Genomic DNA, 19047 nt, shown 5'->3' on the forward strand with positions numbered 1-19047 from the left:
AATTATATTAATAATCAGTAACCACGTAACATGAAAATATAATCTTCATCGGTATCACATTGTTAACTCCAGTTCTGAACGTCTGCTTGATCTCTGTTTGTACCGGAGATCCGGTGACAAAGGCCCGTCATCGTGATATAGTGACCGTCATCGGTACGATAACATTAACCTCAATTCTGAATGTCTGTGTTATCTCCAGTGAAGCCAGAGATTCGATGAAAAAAGGGGCCGTAATAGTGTAATTGTGATCAAACATGACAAAGGTTCGTGTGCAAAAGGCCTCAGCCGGAGTCTGAGTGCCGGATTTCACCGTTGCACTCCAAATATCTGACTAGTTCTCACCTAATGAGTATCCATTATAGCGGAGTATAACTCAAGGTGGAGCTAAGGGTGTCGGCATAAAACGACCCCAATTAATGACTCATACACTAACGTAACCTATTAATAGTGCTAGCTATATTAACAGTAACCACTTCAATAAAATGTGTATAACATTAAACGTAATATCATCAACTCAGATAATAAGAGAAGGCATGAATAACTCGTAATCGTAAATAAACGGAAAACGGGAAATCCACCCCTCTTACTCGAGCTAATAAAGAAAACGAGAGAAGAAGTAATTCGTATCTGTAGAACAGGAAACGAGCACTCTATGCTCTCGCTCTCAGGGTTACATAATAAAAAACCAACATCACACAATAATATGATAAGAAAAATAAAAAATTGATTGCTTTTTTCTTAGAAATTGTAATAACCATGAACGAAGAATAACGACAACGTAACAATAAACAAAGATTTAGTCTAAATCGTGCATCCTGAGGCGAGTACAACACTAACAAAGACTAAATCGCTATTCTTCGTAGGTCCAAATTGGACTTGCTAGCAAATAAATACCATAGTAAAAACTAATAATAAATAATGATACTAAATTGGTCATAAAACGTAAGTGATATAACCTAGATGACAGAGTACCAGATGGGCAATAATAACTTGAAAATTTACCGAAGCGAACACAACCCAAAATGGCTGCCGATACCGAGGCAGACCAATCGCTTTCAAAATTAAAAACCACGATACTGGAAACAGAAAAAATGCCCGGTACTGCAATAAGCTGTCAAAACAAACTATGGTACTTAACATTGGTAAAGGTGAAGTAGCAACGTCAGTCATGTTGAATTAACGACAAACACTTCGAAAAAACACTGGGCAAAAAAAAAACTCGTCTTTGCGGGCAAGTCCAAAACAGAAGGATGTCAGATGGCGCTGGTGTCGGGCGTCGGTGGGGTGGCTCAGGTTGGTGCAGTTGAGACCGCTGTTGCGGCTCACCCCTCGTGTATATTGACGAAGGAATACTCTAAATGGAAGACGACCTGTGAATAGTGGCTTTCACACGCCCTTTCTTTATACACGACGCCCTTAGGGGTGCTCGCGCGAGGGTAGTAACCTCTGCATTCCATACTTTAACTTTCGCTGGTACAGTATATTTGGAAGTTATTTATATCAGAAAAGTGACAAGAAGGACCTTTTCACCGGCGAACACAGGTCGACCCAGAAAATGAAACTATTGGAGAGATTGCTCAAGTGCCATATGTGGATGAGATCATGGTGAGGGAAAGATGGAGATTGTTTGTGCATGCTTTTTACACTCTCCAAGAGAGATCAGTTCACTGAACATTTAACTGATCTCTACACGGCACTAGAACAGTGGCTGAGGACTATGAAGCTTGAAATAGATGATGATGAATGGAGAAGTATTGATTTAAATATCAAGATTGAGATGACTGGCGGAATCTAACCGAGGCCCTTTGCGTCAATAGGCATAGGAGGAGATTATGAAAGTAATGATGATTGGAGTTTATGCAGTACACTTTGATTTAAGCTCAAGAAAATGTCCTTACTTTTCTGAATTATGATAATGACGTGCCTGGCAAAGCCAAATGCTAAATGAATTTTCTACACCCTTTTACTCCTAACTGTATTGCTTTTTATTTTCTTTTTTGTCAAATTTCTTTGGTGTCTTCAATTCTTATCCCTCCAGGTACTTTAGCTTTACCTGTCAGTGTGATCCAATATTCATGTCATACAAAAAAAAAGATATATATATATATATATATATATATATATATATATATATATATATATATATATATATATATATATATATATACATACATAAATCATTCAGGTGTCCATATAGAGTATAATTTTGTATTTTTTGGCTCGATAAACTACTACCTAATGATTTGCAAAATAATGTAAACTGTCGACAGTGTTCATATTAAAACTGAAGTTTTACAAAGTAAATCAAATTACAGCAAGATCATACTTTTTATTTATTTTGGTTTTTATTTAGGCTAGTGATGTTTCAAGTTGTTTAGATTTTTCTGTATGTTTAATATATGTTTAAATGAACATATATTCAGATTGAATTTGGATGTCTTTAACCAATTTCAGGTTTCTTGTTGCCTCTTTCATCACTTTGAATCCATCTGAATTGGATGTTACTCTTCGCAATACAACTTTAATGCCGTCTATTCCCGGGATCATGACAATGTGTCTTCTTTTATTTTGCCCAGCAGCTGAGTTAAGGCAAGTAACAGTGATTAGTAATAGATTCGTAAAATTAACCCAAGTATTTTCAAATACATAATGGTATTATTGTAATGCAATGTTGTATTGTAAAATTATTTTCTTGATAGCTAGTATTGTACTCTAGATGTAAATGGCAGTAAAAGCCACTAAAGGGCTGTCTATCATGTAAGAGGTATGTAACTGTATATCACCTAAGAACTAAAACTAATACTGATTCTTTGTTCTTCCATGCATGCTGATCGACCCTAGCAGTTATATTATTTTATCTATCATTATTGTTTTTGTCAGAACATTTACATTTTTCTTTGTTATAGGTTGTACTTTTGCACTATTGCAGAGTTTGGGAAAGTTTTGTACTATTAAACTTAATACACCATTAATTTTATTTACAAAGTGTTTGCATTCTTTCCTTTTGTTACAATTCCTACTACTTCGTTTATGCAATGTTTCTGATAGTTATTCATGGTAATTGTTCCTATCCTAGATCTGATGGCATTGTAGTTTTAGACTTGTATCTAGCTCCATGAGTTTCTACAATATATTGCATCCTACTTAGATACGGCATTTTTTTTCATTATTTGAGAGCTTCTGATAGTTTTTCACAGTAATTATTCCTATGCTTGATCAGCTAGTTTTGTACTTATATCCATTATTTTGGTGTTCTAAAATAATTTGCATTCCTTTTCTTTTGTTATAGGCTATATCTCTTCATTATTGCAGAGTTTCTGATAGTTTTCCCTATAATTATTCTTATGCTTGATCTGCTAGGTTTTATATCCAACCCTCTGGTTTTATACAAAACATTGCCCTACCACTGTTACCACTTTTGAATTGTCAGCAAGCTCATGAGGACTTTCTTTTCTGCCAGACCATTCAGGCATCCTCTTTAACCTTTAAGATGAGTGAAATTAAAGTTATGAGTAATGAAGTTGTGTGTAGAAATATTACTTGACTCAAAATGGTGCCATGCCCTCTACCAATATTGTTGTGTTTATTGTGCCTCTTGAGGCATGGCTTGGATGCTGTAAATTGCCTTATCTGCTTGCATTTAGTTCATGCTGCAAAGGTTAGGGATCCAATAGCAGCAGGCTTGAGAGAGTATTCGTTTTCTCCTTTCTATTTGGGTGAAAGGTTTAGGGGACTTTTGATTGGCCATACAGTACTACATTGGACCCTTCTCTCTGGTTATGGTTCATTTTCCCTTTGCACACACACAATTTGTCTGGCATATTCTTTACATATTTTCTGTCCTTATACACCTGATAACACTGTGATTACCAAACAATTCTTGGTAAGGGTAGAAGAGACCCTTTAGCTATGGTAAGCAGCTCTTCTAGGAGAAGGACACTCCAAAATCAAACCATTGTTCTCTAGTCGTGGGTAGTGCCATAGCCTATGTACCATAGTCTTCCACTGTCTTGGGTTAGAGTTCTCTTGCTTGAGGGTACACTGGGGTACACTATTCTATATTATTTCTCTTCTTGTCTTGTTCAAGTTTTTATAGTTTATATAGGAAATATTTATTTTAGTGTTGTTACTCTTAAAATATGTTATTTTTCCTTGTTTCCTTTCCTCACTGGGCCATTTTCCCTGTTGGAGCCCCTGGGCTTATAGCATCCTCTATTTTCAACTAGGGTTGTAGCTTAGCAAGTTATAATAATAGTAATAATAATAATATCTCGGGTCCTTCAGAGTACTTGCCTAGTAAAGAAATCCAAGATCTCATTTGCCCATCAGCATTGGATTCAGCACGTAGGGGCCATGGTGGACGAGATCCCTAATCAAGTAGAAGAGCTTGAGTTGGAGGTTCATGTAGGCCCCAAATAGGAGGCTGCTTACCCTTGGGTTAGCTAGCTAGATAGTTAAGCACCAACTCAAGCTTCTATTAGGCAGGCTGCTGTCCTTTGGGTTTAGTCAGTTTTGCATCTCCTGTGGACACCTCAATTATAGCTCATATATTTGAAGCATTAATATGCTCCCTCTCGGTGGCTGTGTTCCTCCTAATGTACCCTCATGTCAACCTGGGGATTCAACAGTACTAGGACCTTTGAGTTGTAAAGCTTGTGAGAAAGCTTCAGTAGCTGCCTATTCCCAGTATTCCTGGCTTGGTAACAGGGGAGAAATCAGTGGAGGCAACATCCAATATGGATATTGCGGAGGGAGATCTAGAAAGATGCTCTTGCATTTGAGCATGGGATGGGCTTGGCTGTCCTGAATATTTTTCTGCTAGAGGCTTCAATATTCCCTTTTTATGAAAGGCAAAGGTAGGAAAGAAGCCTTTTACCCTGTGCCAGCAATGGAACTCCAGTCTGATTTAAGAGTCAATCTGACTAAGAGGTGTAGACGATGTCCACGTCGAAGACAAAGCAGGGGCTTTTCAGGCGCCTAGTCCTTTACTTGTAATATACTGAATCTGGAAAAAGTACATCCTGAGGCTGAACATGCTGAATGGGAAAGAAGCTTCCCAAGGCCTACCTCTGCCCCTTTGTATCGCTGTAATGTGCTTACAGCTGAAGAAAGAGAGGACGTTCGAGACGAATTAGGTTTCTCTTATAACCTTGACAGCTTGACTAATGCTAAACTAAAGGAGACCACTCCTTTGAGCGCTAGCACTGACTCAACAGAAGTTAATCCTCTCAGAACTTCTAGGTCTGTGTCAGAATCCCCTCAAGCTACAAGGATTAGGAACTCATCTTTCAGCTAGGAAATGGGACAGTCTCTCCCCTTGAGAAACCTGCCAGTGAAGAGAAACCGGAAGACAGGATTCAGTCCCAAGCACAGAATCATGAACCCAACTACAGCCCAAAACTCTTGTGACAAACTGGAGAAGCTAAACCTATTTAACAGGTTTGAGCCTCATAGAATTCTCTTAGAGCCAACAAGTCTCCAGGGTTACCACTGCTGGTCCTATCTGAGTAGAGAAATTAATTTTCCCCCTCGGAGCCTTTCATAGCCCATTGCCGTTCCCAGAGAACTTGGCTAACTTAGTGCCGTCTGCCCAAACAGATGACGTAATGACATTTTTCTCTATTTTATTAGGCCCAGAACATGGAAATAGCAGCTATGTTCGCAATCCATGTCTGTTCATGGCTCGGCCGTTGGTCTTGAACAATATACCACCATGCGACTACGGAAGATCCTAAGGATCATAATGGTCTACGAAGATTTGAAGATTTGTCATGAGCAGTGTTAAAAGCCCTAGAATTCTTTTTACTTCATACTATTCCCATATGGGGGAACGGTGTTCTGAAAAGAAGTGACACAATCTTGGCCGGTTGTAGAAAACATGATAGGTAGTAACAATTGACTCGTGTTTGTATAGCTAGGAAAATTATATAAAATTTTTAATTTTATATAGAAGATTTGACTCCATAAATAATTGTATATTCCTTTCACTTAACTTTTAAAATGACTTTTACTCTTTGCTGAACCTTTTCACAATTGAGCCCAAGTGGCCACCATTATTCTATTTTTAACCTTCGTACTTCTATCCAATGTACAAAATACTAATTCTTATTTGTTGAGAAAAGTTTAATGCACAAAATACTAATTCTTACTTGTTAACAAAAGGTCTGAACTTCAAAGAAAGCTCTTGAAATGTACTCAATTCTACTTTTCATTCCTATTTAAAAGGAACCCTGTCAAAACCTGTGGTCAGAAAAAAATGGTCGACATTAATATCCAGTCTTTAATAAGCTAGCTTGTTCTACAATAAAAGGAAATTTATTATCCTTTTTGTTAGTCTGTGGTAAGGAAAATGGACAATGAGTAGAGTGGAACATATTTCATATGATCATATGTTGGCAACTTATAAAGAACTTTATTTTTTAAAAATGACAAATTTTTGAAATTTCAAATGAGAAAGTTGTAAATTATTATAATTTTTTTTTACAGACTCTTATTCTCAATATCCTTCTGCAAGTAATATAATTTATCTAAACGATTATTATTCAGTCATATCAATAGATAATAACCCATTTTCAAAATTCTTATCAGTATTTTATAGAGAGAGAGAATCTTCTCTTGTGACTGTCCAAATATATTTTTTCATCATGCATTTTATATAATCAAATATTTTACGAACTTATGGGATAAAAGAGCATCATTTAATGTTTTTTATTACCCAAATCTCTATGGAATATGTTTATTGGTGAATAGTTTGATTGGTTTAGCAATCTAGTTATGTGTTATTTTTTTATTAATATTAGTATAATGAAATATATCAAGTTATTTCAACAGCAATATGAAGTATACATTAAAGTAGGAAAGGTAAAATGAAAAGACAAGATCTCAGAGAACAAGAATTTCATATTGCCCAGCAATCCTAACCAAGATGACTCTGCGAAGGTCTGCAACTATTATTTGAAATATTTTGCTGATCTAGGTGTGTGGCTTATTGAAGCTGTAAAGATCGAGGGTTGACTCTATCAAATTTGTTTTTACAAAATTTAGTTCATATTTAATTGCATAGAGATCTTGAGACATGAAGTTTGTTTTCCCCTGATGAAAAGGCAAAGAAATTAACATGTGATGATAATACTGTATTTCTAGGCTGAAAAAAATCAAGTTACTGTAATGGCAATAGAATGCTCTAGCAAAGAATTTTTCTTTTCCGTTCAAATGAGGTATATATATTGCTAAATTTATTTGAACTTCTAATGATAATTTCATAATATTGGAAGAAACTACAAAGTTATCAAATGTGCACCTGTAAGGTACATAGGCAAAGGAGTTACAGAAAGCACTTCATTATAAGTATGTTTATAAGGAACATATATTTTTTACAATAATGGCAAGTTTTGTTATTTTGTTATATGGTCTAAATGCTTTATAGAAAGAAAGTTTTGTCGATCATCTGTTTGTTTCTATATGATGACCAATTAGAATTTTATGATTAAGTCAATTTACGATATGATATTGGTTCTTTTGCTTGTAAGTTTTCTAGTTTATAAACACTTTAGAGTGTTTTGTAAATGTTAATTTCATTCATATAACATTGAATAGAATCTTGCATCATTGATGTATGAGTGCAAAGATATTATAAAGGGCACTCAACCATACATTGTTTATTATATTGTTCTAGTATCTTGATTTTTGCAAGTTTTTAAAATGCATTCCACTTTTCGATCATATTTGTGTATGATTCAGGTCTAGTGTGTACATGCAATTCCCATGTATGCATATTATTTAGCAGCCATTACACCTCTCTACTAAAAAAGCTGTAGCATCACTTTTACTATTGTAAGCTTTCTTAAATTGCCTTTTATCATTTCACCATATTTTTATACTTGTATTTAATGTTTTCAGAGCCAGCAAAGATGCCACCACCTATACTGGAGCATTGATTGGAGTCGGCGCTGATTCTCAGACCAGAAGTTCTTTGTATCCTGAAGAAGATATTGAAATGGCATTTGATATCAATTTTACTGAAGATGATCTCTTGATGGTATGTTTTTTGTACATTGAGTTCTTCAACATATAGTTAGTTTTTGTTGATAGGGTTCTCATAGGCGTCATTTTATTTTAAGTGTACTGTTGTAAATATCTTTCCAAAAGTAACATAATTATTGGGGTGGTCCTCTACACCGCAGGAAGTGATCTTTGTATGATCATGAGGGGTTTTGTACATTTTAGCACAAGATATTGCATTTGGCTTTGATTGAAATTTTACCACCATATTTTTCTTTACTCCTTAAAACTGTGTATTGTCATCCTAATGATACATGCTATGCAAGAATAATAAACTTATTTACTATAGTGCTATGTTTTGTTGATTATTGATAAGGACTGAAAGACAGGTCCTATCTCGATCTGGGGATAAGTTGGACTTAAAAGATTAGAAGTTTCTTTACATTTGATATGCTGTGTCATGATACAATAATCATCTGTCATGTTTTATCCATATTTTCCTCCTGCATATCATTATTTCATTTTTTTTTCATAGGATATATGGTTTATTAAAGTAATTTTTTTTATTAATTTTTTCCATTGTCAGGAGCATTTTAACAATCAATAATTACTGACCAAGGTCCTGCTACTGTATTGAGAATATGCATACATATGAATAACTATCGTTTATATAGTATGATTTCTCAACTTATTCAAAATATATTTATAATGAATATTATATCAGCACCAATATTCATACATACATATACCAAGGCACTTCCCCCAATTTTTGGGGTGTAGCCGACATCAAACAAATGAAACAAAAAGGGGACCTCTCCTCTCTACGTTCCTCCCAGCCTGACAAGGGACTCAACCGAGTTCGGCTGCTACTGCTAGGGTAACACAGCCCACCCTCCCCCGTTATCCACCACAGATGAAGCTTCATAACACTGAATCCCCTACTGCTGCTACCTCTGCGGTCATCCAAGGCACCAGAGGAAGCAGCAGGGCCTACCGGAACTGCGTCACAATCGCTCGCCATTCATTCCTATTTCTAGCACACTCTTGCCTCTCTCACATCTATCCTCCTATCACCCAGCGCTTTCTTTACTCCATCCATCCACCCAAACTTTGGCCTTCCTATTGTACTTCTCCCATCAACTCTTGCATTCATCACCTTCTTTAGCAGACAACCATTTTCCATTCTCTCAACATGGCTAAAGCACCTCAACATACTCATATCCACTCTAGTTGCTAACTCATTTCTTACACCCGTTCTCACCCTTACTACTTCGTTCCTAACCCTATCTACTCGAGGTACACCAGCCATACTCCTTAGACACTTCATCTCAAACACATACAATTTCTGTCTCTCCATCACTTTCATTCCCCTGGTAGGTTGGCCAGGGCACCAGCCACCCGTTGAGATACTTCCACTTGAGAGGTATTGGATCCTTTGACTGGCCAGACAGTAATGCATTGTATCCCTCTCTCTGGTTACGACTTATTTTTTCTTTGCCTACACTTACTCAGAATAATCTGGCCTATTCTTTACATATTCTCGTCTTTCCTCATACACCTGACAACAATGAGATACTAAACACTTTTTCACCCAAGGGGTTAATTACTGTACTGCAATTTGATATTCTTTTGTGCTCAGAACCTTTGGTTTCTAATACGAGGCACTCATCTAAGCTCCTTATAACTGGTTTTAAGAAGCCAATAATGTTGAAACGTGATGCCATCCCTAGGGCCAGGTGAATGGCGGTGTATATTAGGACCGAGTACCCTGCTTCTCATAAGTCCTGCTATCAATGTGGATGTCATGAGATTCAGGTAATAAAAGTTTGTGGCAGGCATAACAACTTTTATTTGTGTTCAATCTACCGGAATCCAGACATGGATGATTCTATCTTCGATTGTCTTCTTATCATTATGGCTAAGATACAAGAAGATGATAGAAAAGCTTCTTTTGTCTTTGTTGGTGATTTTAATGCTCACCATAGGGAGCGGTTAAGTTCTCTCTCTCCTACCTATCGCCATGGCTTAAGAGCTTTAGACTTTGCTTCTGAATCAGGTTGTGAGCAATTCATAAATGAAGCTACTCACAGGTCTAGTAAATGCTTGGACCTTGTATACACTAACTCCCATGGCGTTATAACTAGTAAGGTTGGTTGTCCAGTCGGGACATCTGATCATGCCTTGATTTCATTTGTAGTGAAGACTGAGCAGCCTGTCACTGATATATCATACTCTTGTAAAATTTATATGAAATCCCAAGCAGACTGGAATGGGATTTTGCATGATCTTTTGTGCTTGAATTGATCACAATTATATAGTAGTGTAGATCCTGTTGGCCCTTTGAATGAGAATCTAGTCAACATAATTGATAGGCGTATCCCTTCTCGTGTGCTAAGGTACCGAGTGAAGGACAAACTGTGGTTCAATGATGATTGTAGATGTGCTTGTTTGGAGAAGCAGGAGGCCTATCATCTTTGGAAGGGTAACAGATCATATTTGACCTGGAACAACTATACTCAGCTTTGAGCTTTTGCTCAGAGAGTTTATGCCTCAACTGAAAAGGCGTACAATTTAACCATAAAAGAAACCCTTTCTGGTACAACTCAGGAACATAAATGGTGGTCTACCCTTAAATCTGCACTCTTTGGTGTAGATGCAGTGGTTCCTCCTTTACTAAAACCAGATGGCTTAGTCAATCATTGTCCAAAAGAAAAGGCAACCCTTTTGGTTGATGTTTTTGACAGTAAACAGAGTAATGAAAAACTTGAACTTCCTCATTCCTGTTTTCCTGAGGCTAAACTAATTAGTTTAGCTTTTCGATCTCTTGAGATTAAAGCTCTGTTGATGGACCTTGATGCTTATGGAGTTGTAGACCCAAATGGTATTTTTCCTTTGTGTTTTATAAAGACAACAGATTTCTTAGCTCCAAAGTTATCTGTTATTTTGCGCAAGTTAGCAAGAAGAGGAGCTTTTAGCACTTGTTGGAGAATTGGTAATGTTACTCCTCTATGTAAATGTGTTTGTGGTATCTCAAGTCCCACTGATTACTGCCCAATATCCATAACTCCCATATCTAAAGTTTTTAAACGTCTTCTGGCAAAACGTCTTAATAGGTTTGCTGAAAGTAATCATCTACTCCCTAGTTTGCAATTTGGTTTTCGTAAAGGCCTTGGAGCATGTGATGCCCTTCTTACAATCTCCAATGCTGTACAGAAATTGCTTGATTGTGGTCAGAAAGTTCATATGATTGGCCTTGATTTTAGTGCTGCCTTTGACCGTGTTAATCATGAGGCCCTTATTTTCAAACTCAAACAGTTGGTAGTGGGTGGGTCGTTTTTTAGCATTATTATTGATTTTTTAAGTAATAGATCTCAAAGAGTTGTTGTTGATGGGCACCATAGTGAGCATAGGAATGTGATATCCGGTGTTCCACAGGGTAGTGTTCTTGACCCATTACTTATACTATATACACATGACATGTGGTTTGGCCTAGAAAACAAGCTTGTTGCATATGCAGATGATGCTACTCTCTTTGCATCAATTCCATCCCCTGAATGTAGATCTGGGGTTGGTGAATCCCTTAATAGAGATTTAGCTAAAATTAGTGCATGGTGCAAATTATGGGGTATGAAGTTGAATCCTAACAAAACTCAAAGTATGATTGTAAGTAGGTCAAGGACGGTGGCTCAACATCCGGATCTCAGTATTGATAATGTTTCTTTAAATTTGTATGACTTTTAAAATTTTAGGTGTGATTCTCGACTGCAAATTTACTTATGAGAAACACATTAGGTCTGTGTCTTCTTCAATTGCACAAAAAATTGGCTTATTGAGAAAGTCTTTTAAGATTTTCGATGATCAATCTATTCTGAAGAAGTGTTTTAATTCTTTCATTCTACCTTGTTTTGAGTATTGTTTTCCTGTCTGGTGTTCAGCTGCTGATTCTCATCTTTATTTGTTGGACAGAAACTTACGGTCTATTAAATTTCTTATTCCTGATCTTGATATTAATCTCTGGCACCGTCGTTCAATTAGTTCATTATGCATGTTGCATAATATTTTTCATAACTCTGACCATCCTTTACATTCAGATCTCCCTGGACAATTCTATCCTGTTCGTAATACTAGGCAGGCAGTTAATTCTAATAGCCAGGCCTTCTCCATCATGAGGCTCAATACTACACAGTATTCTAGAAGTTTTATTCCAGCTGTTACCAAGTTGTGGAATGATCTTCCTAATCAGGTAGTTGAATCAGTAGAACTTCAAAAGTTCAAAGTTGGAGCAAATGTTTTTATGTTGACCAGGCTGACATGAGTCTTTTTATAGTTTATATATGACATATCTGTTTTTGACGTTAATAGTTTATATAGGACATATCTGTATTGATGCTGTTACTGTTTTTAGAATGATATATTGTTAATTTATTCATCATTTATTTATTTCCTTATTTCCTTTCCTCACTGGGCTATTTTTCCCTGTTGGAGCCCTTGGGCTTATAGCATCTTGCTTTTCCAACTAGGGTTGTAGCTTGGCTAGTAATAATAATAATAATAATAATAATAACTCCGATCCATACATCACAGTTGGTACAATCACTTTCTCATACAGAACTCTCTTTACATTCATGCCCAACCCTCTATTTTTTACTACTCCCTTAACTGCCCCCAACACTTTGCATCCTTCATTCACTCTCTGACGTACATCTGCTTTCACTCCACCATTTGCTGGAACAACAGACCCCAAGTACTTAAACTGATCCACCTCCTCAAGTAACTCTCTATTCAACATGACATTCAACTTCGCACCACCTTCCCTTCCGAACATCTCATAACCTTACTCTTACCCACATTAACTCTCAACTTCCTTCTACACACAAACCCTTCCAAATTCTGTCACTAATTGTCCAAGCTTTTCATCCTCGTCTGCTCCAATATGGTATAGGATATAGTTTTCATACAATTTGTTTATAGCCATTATTAAAATTCTCTCTCTCTCTCTCTCTCGTTCTCTCTCTCTCTCTCTCTCTCTCTCTCTCTCTCTCTCTCTCTCTCTCTCTCTCTCTCTCTCTCTCTCTCTCTCTCTCTTTTCCTTTAATGTAGCATGTTTGTATTCTATTTTTCAATTTCTGAACCATTTTAATAATCAACAAATACTTTTGTTTCTTTACATTTGGTTGTGATTAATGATCAGCTGATTTCAAGGTTACGCTACTATATCAAGATAAGCGTACATACCAATCAACTTATTCAAAATATCTTCATAGTTAATAATACATCAGCTCCAATATGTATCTGGATATCATAGTTTTCATACATTTCTTTGAGATACTACTGCTGGAGAGTTATTGAGTCCTTTGACTGGTCAGACAGTACTACATTAAATCCCTCTCTCTGGTTACAACTCATTTTTCCTTTGCCTACACATTTACCAAATACTCTTATTCTTTCCACATTTCCCTCTGTCCTCATACATCTGACACACCGGGATTACCAAACAATTCTTCTTGGTTCAAGGTGGTAACTACTGCGTGTGGCTACTTTTCTCTTGGTAAGGGTAGAAGAGACTAGCTATGGTAAGCAGCTCTTCTATGAGAAGGACACTCTAAAATAATCAAACCATTTTTCTCTATGCTTGGGTAGTGCTATGGCCTCTGTACCATGGTCTACCACTATCATAGGGGTAGAGTTCTCTTGTTTGAGGGTACAATCATGCACACTATTCTATCTTACAGTGTTTCTCTTCCATATATTAAATTTTTATAGTTTATATATGAGAGATCTATTTTAATGTTGTTAGTGTTCTTAAATTATTTGATTTCAATTTTTCATTATGTTTCTTCATGGGTTTTGTTTCTATTTGAATGTGTGGAACACTTCCCATACCTGGGAAGCATCCTTTCCCCCCAGAGTACCTCCTTCAAAGAGATTGAAAACAGGTAACCAGCTGGCCACACTGCATATGGGAGAATATTCACTAGGGTGTTCATGAACAAAGACCTAACCACCCATATAAAGCTGATGGTATATAACGCCATTTTAGTATCTACCCTGTTATATGCATGTGAGACTTGGACCCTTTACAATAGGGACCTAAAAAATTGGAACAATTCCACCAGAAAAAGAAGAGTAATCATGAATATTAAATGGAATGACCATGTGTCCAAATACAGCAGCCCTTGAAAGAGCCAAGGTGCCAGCATCGAGGCCATGATCATGAAACACCGCCTAAGATGGTCTGGTCATATGATGTTCATGGAGGATACAAGACTACCAAAGAAAATACTCTTCAGTGAGTTAAATGCAGGCAACTACCCTAGAGGCTGCTCTATGCTTCAATTTAAAGACCAACTCAAGAAATCCCTCAAGGAAGCTAACATGACCCCAAAAATTTTGAAGCTTTAGCAAGTAACAGGAACAATTGGAGAAGCAAAGTTAAAGTTTACATGAGCCCCTTTGGAGAGAATAGAAGAGCCAACCTGTTAGCTAATCGACAGCAATGGGCAGAAAGAGTAAATCAACCACAACCACCTACCACGATTCAGTGTGATTAATTCCCTCGATTATTCAGGGCATAAAAGGGATTTTGACGAAGGAAAAATCTATTTCTGGGGAGAGACCTGTGACGCCCGGTGAAAAGTCCTTCTATCTACCTTTTCTGATATAAATCTTCCAAATATACCAGAGAAAAATAAAAGCATGGAATGCAGAGGTTACTACCCTCGCGCGAGCACCTCGTGAGTGTCGTGTCTACATCAGGGGCGTGTGAAAACCACTATTCACAGGCTGTCTTCCAATTAGATAACTCCTTCATCAAAGGGAAGGGCCGTAACAAAGACCCCAGAAACCACACTTGCACCTCGCCACCGCTACCCACACGAACACCCTCCAGGTCATCCTTCTGTTTAGGACTTGCCCGCAAAGTTGAGATTTTTTTGCCCAGTGTTTTTCGAAGTGTTTGTCGTTAATTCAACATGACTGACGTTGCTACTTCACCTTTACCAATGTCAAGTACCATTCACCGGCCGTCACAGGTCGACCCAGAAATTGGTCTTATGAGTCATGAGAAGGCTCACCAATCTAACAATAATTAACCTACTGTGACCCTCTCCTCTATTCAACCTTCTATTGGGACGGAAAACTATGATATTCGGATACGAGTACATGCCGACGACGACGACTGTCCAATTCTCTCCTTCACATCCTCCCTCCCTCCATCCTCCACACACAGCTGTACTAGCTGCTACAGTCTGTCTCGAAAGTAAGAACTTCATAATAAAGTCATATTTTATTGCAGATCAGAGTCCAGCTATCATTTATGTCATTTTGTGAGTGTCTGTAAAGTATTATAGCAATTAAAAGCATGTTTTTCCTTTGATTTATAATTGTCTTGGGTGATTTTAAGAGGACAGGTTCAGATTAAATTTTTTAAGTTATTTTATATGGAGAAAATCGACTTGATATAGGAGTAAATTGACGTACAAGCTCGGTCCTGGAACGCATTATGCTTTTATGCCAAGGTATTACTGTACAGTCATACCTCTCTTCACGAAAGATTCTGCTTACGAAATTTTCACTCTGAGAAACGAGAAGCGAATATTTTTATGACACTTTACGAAAAAATGTTTCAGTTTAAGAAAAGAGATTTGCCAGCCAAGCCAAGAATAAAATAGTAACTCATAAAAAAACATTGAAGAAAATGGGTCTACACAATAGAAAATGTAGCTGTAGTCTATAGTAGGAATAACTATAGTAGTACAGTACATATGGTACTATATATTTGTATATATAGAGTATTGTACTGTATGTATAGTATCATTTTCCATTTATTACAACATTATTTTCTAATAACTATTTAATTTGAGGTATTAACAGTTAGTTTAGTTATATTGAATGGTTCAAATGTATTTGGCTGTGTAGTATCTCATTGAGGTTATATTGTAGCTTTATTATAAGATTTAATGTGGTAGTTTGTAGGGTTTGGAATGAATTGGGTAATTTACCTGTAAAATATGACTCATAACATGAAAAAATCACTTTATGAAAGCCACTCTAGAACAAATTAATTTCGTGTTTTGAGGCATTACTGTATACTGTATCATCATCTCCCACGCTTATTGACGCGAAGAGCCTCTTTTAGATTTTGCAAGTCATCTCTATCTTGTGCTTTTAAATCAATACTTTTCCATTCATCATCTACTTCACATTTCAAAGTTCTTAGCCATGTAGGCCTGGGACTTCCAACTCTTCTAGTGCCTTCTGGAGCCCAGTTGAAAGTTTGGTGAACTAATCACTCTTGGGGAGTGCAAAGAGCATGCCCAAAGCAACTCTATCTACCCCTTATCACGATCTCATCCTCATATGGTCTCGAGTAACCTCTCTTATAATTTCATTTTTAATCCTGTCCTGCCATTTAACTTCCAATATCCTTCTGAGGGCTTTATTCTCAACTCTTCTAAACCTTTTGGATATTGTTTCATTGTTATAACACGTCTCTTATCCATACAGTAACACCAATCTCACTAAAGTGATATATAGCCTGATATTTAAATGTAATTTCAGGCAATTTAATTTCCAAATTTTACTTAACCTAGCCCTTGTCTGGTTTGCTTTTTTCAATCTTTCATTAAATTCAAATTCTAAAGACCTTGTATTAGAGATCATAGTTCCTAAATGTTTAAATGATTCCACCTCCTTTAATCCATTCTCCTTCCAATGATATTTCATATTCTGTTCTCATTATCTCTGTCTTTCTTCTATTTATCTTGAGCCCAATCTCGTGTGATATTTCATGAATTCTTGTTAGCAAGCTTTGCAAGTCCTGTGGTGTTTTACTAATAAGGACAGAGTCATGAGCATACTCTAGGTCAGCTAGTTTCCTATTTCTAATCCATTCCAATCCTTCTCCACCATCCCCAAATGTTCTATGCATTACAAAATCCACTAGGAGGATAAACAACATAGGTGACAGCGTATTCCCCTGGAGTACTCCACTGTTCACTGCAAATTCGTTTGATAAGACTCCATTAATGTTAACTTTATACTTGCTATGCTCATGAACAGGCTTAATCAAGTTTACATATTTGAGAGGAACTCCATAATAACTCAGGACTCTCCACAAAATTGGCCGGTCCACACAATCAAAGGCTTTTTCATAGTCCACAAATGCTATCAAAAGTGAATTTCTATATTTTACATATTGCTGTACCACATGTCTTAAAATTTGGTCAGTACAACTTCTACCTTTTCTAAATCCTGCTTGTTCATCTCTCAGCTTTTCATCAATATTTCTCTCTAGTCTCTTTAAAATGAGCATACTTTATATTTTTATGACAATTGACGGAAGTGCAATAAAATTATTGTTAAATGCTTTAATTAGGTTTGATGTATAAATTTTGATAAAAGACAAGACGTTATTTTCAAAGATATTTCATATATTTTACCATCCATACCCAAAATTTTCAAAATTTTAGCTTTCGTGACAATATCTACCACTTAGCCCGAGTTTTTTTCCTGTTAACACTTGAAATTTGATTCAGGATGTCAAAAGGAAGCTGGGAAACCTTATTTCTTTTAATCCAGAAGGGTACATGGAACTCCCCCCCCCCTTTAATGTCTGACTATAATGTATTGCTTGTCTTGGAAGTTGCATTGCCCCTTACTTTGAAACTTGAAATGAATGTCTTTTGATTCAAACAACCATAGCTCTGAAAAATTTAGGAACTATAGGCAGCCATATGAATTAAATATTATTTTATGATAGTATTAATGGTGGTCATATCTTCAAATGGACTAACATTTTCCCAACAGATTAATGAGGTTCGTTTCCTAATGAACATTATGATTGATGAAGGGGAGGAGATACCGAGTGACAAACAACTGAGACTTCAAAAAAAGCTACGACTTCTTGTATTTCGGTAAGTATTTTGAAGTAGCTACATTTTATGATATTTTTTAATGATGTAATATAAGTGATTAATGTCCATTTTATGCTTAAATTCATTTTCCATCATATGTTATAAGAATTTATTTCCTTTTCTAATTACTGGACCCTTATCTTATTTATTGTAGATATTTTTTAATAATTTTGAAAACGAAAGCAAATATCTCTGAATCTTTAATATGTAAACTGCCCCTTTGTATCTCTGCTAGACGTGACCCTTAACTCGTATACCATAATTAATAATATTAACTTAGGGTGGTAGTCCCAGTCCCATCACAGTGGCAAAGCTCTTCCTTGACTGGAACTGGCATGTGAGGGTGTAGTGAGTGTCATAAGTTCAAGATGTTTGCTCCTTTCAATTTTTATTGTATATCTCCTGATTTGGGGGGGGGGGTTGTTGAGCAATACCACCAAGTTTGTAGGTGTTGTTGGGAATGGGACATAATTTGAGCTTAAGATGTTTTCTTGGCATGCGATGATCTGCTCCACACTGGTGCATAGTACGGGACTAAGGTAGTTCTTATTGTGTGAGCATTGGCTCCACATTTGATTCCTGCTATTTTTTAGCAGGGAATTGCGAAAGCCAACTTTCACTCGGAGCTTTTGAGGATGGAGGGCAAATGACAAGAGTCTATCCAGTATTACCTCTATGTACACTGGAAACTGATGGTGTTCTAGCTCTTCACCACGCCAGATGATCTTGAGTTTGTGATTGGGTTCTGTTTTTCAGGTGAAATGCATGTATTTGAGTCATAAGCTGATTTGGATTGAGGGACCACTTGTCATAGTACTGCCCCATTTGATCCAGGGCAGCTGATTGTAAAATTTCAGCTTTTTAATAGGTGGTGGTCTGTGTAGCCAGACATAGATTGTCTGCATAGATGAATCTGGGGATGTTTGGCAAGCAGGGTTGATCATTAGTATATATATGGAACAGCAGTGGTGCAAAAGACTGAGCCCTGAGATAGGCGATTCTTTTGTGTTTACCATCTGCTTTTAGTGCCATCCATCTCTGCACAAACTTTACAGTTTCTATGAGGCTTTGGATTATATCTACTAAATTCTTGTATGTTAATGTTTTGGATAGCTTCAGAAGTATAATTGTG

General features: G+C 36.7%; 1 protein-coding gene across 1 annotated transcript in view; it reads left to right on the top strand.

The window, feature by feature from the left end:
• The window catches only part of LOC137623431 (ATP-dependent RNA helicase TDRD9-like), a 252515-nt gene that overhangs the window by 206874 nt on the left and 26594 nt on the right, over positions 1–19047 (top strand). Inside the window, exons 15-17 of the mRNA XM_068354265.1 lie at positions 2455–2589; positions 7900–8038; positions 17809–17915. Coding sequence (XP_068210366.1) covers positions 2455–2589; positions 7900–8038; positions 17809–17915 — 381 coding nt within the window. The remainder of the gene's footprint in view (positions 1–2454; positions 2590–7899; positions 8039–17808; positions 17916–19047) is intronic.

The sequence above is a fragment of the Palaemon carinicauda genome, chromosome 30, assembly GCF_036898095.1.
Source record: "Palaemon carinicauda isolate YSFRI2023 chromosome 30, ASM3689809v2, whole genome shotgun sequence".
NCBI classification, from domain to species: domain Eukaryota; kingdom Metazoa; phylum Arthropoda; class Malacostraca; order Decapoda; family Palaemonidae; genus Palaemon; species Palaemon carinicauda.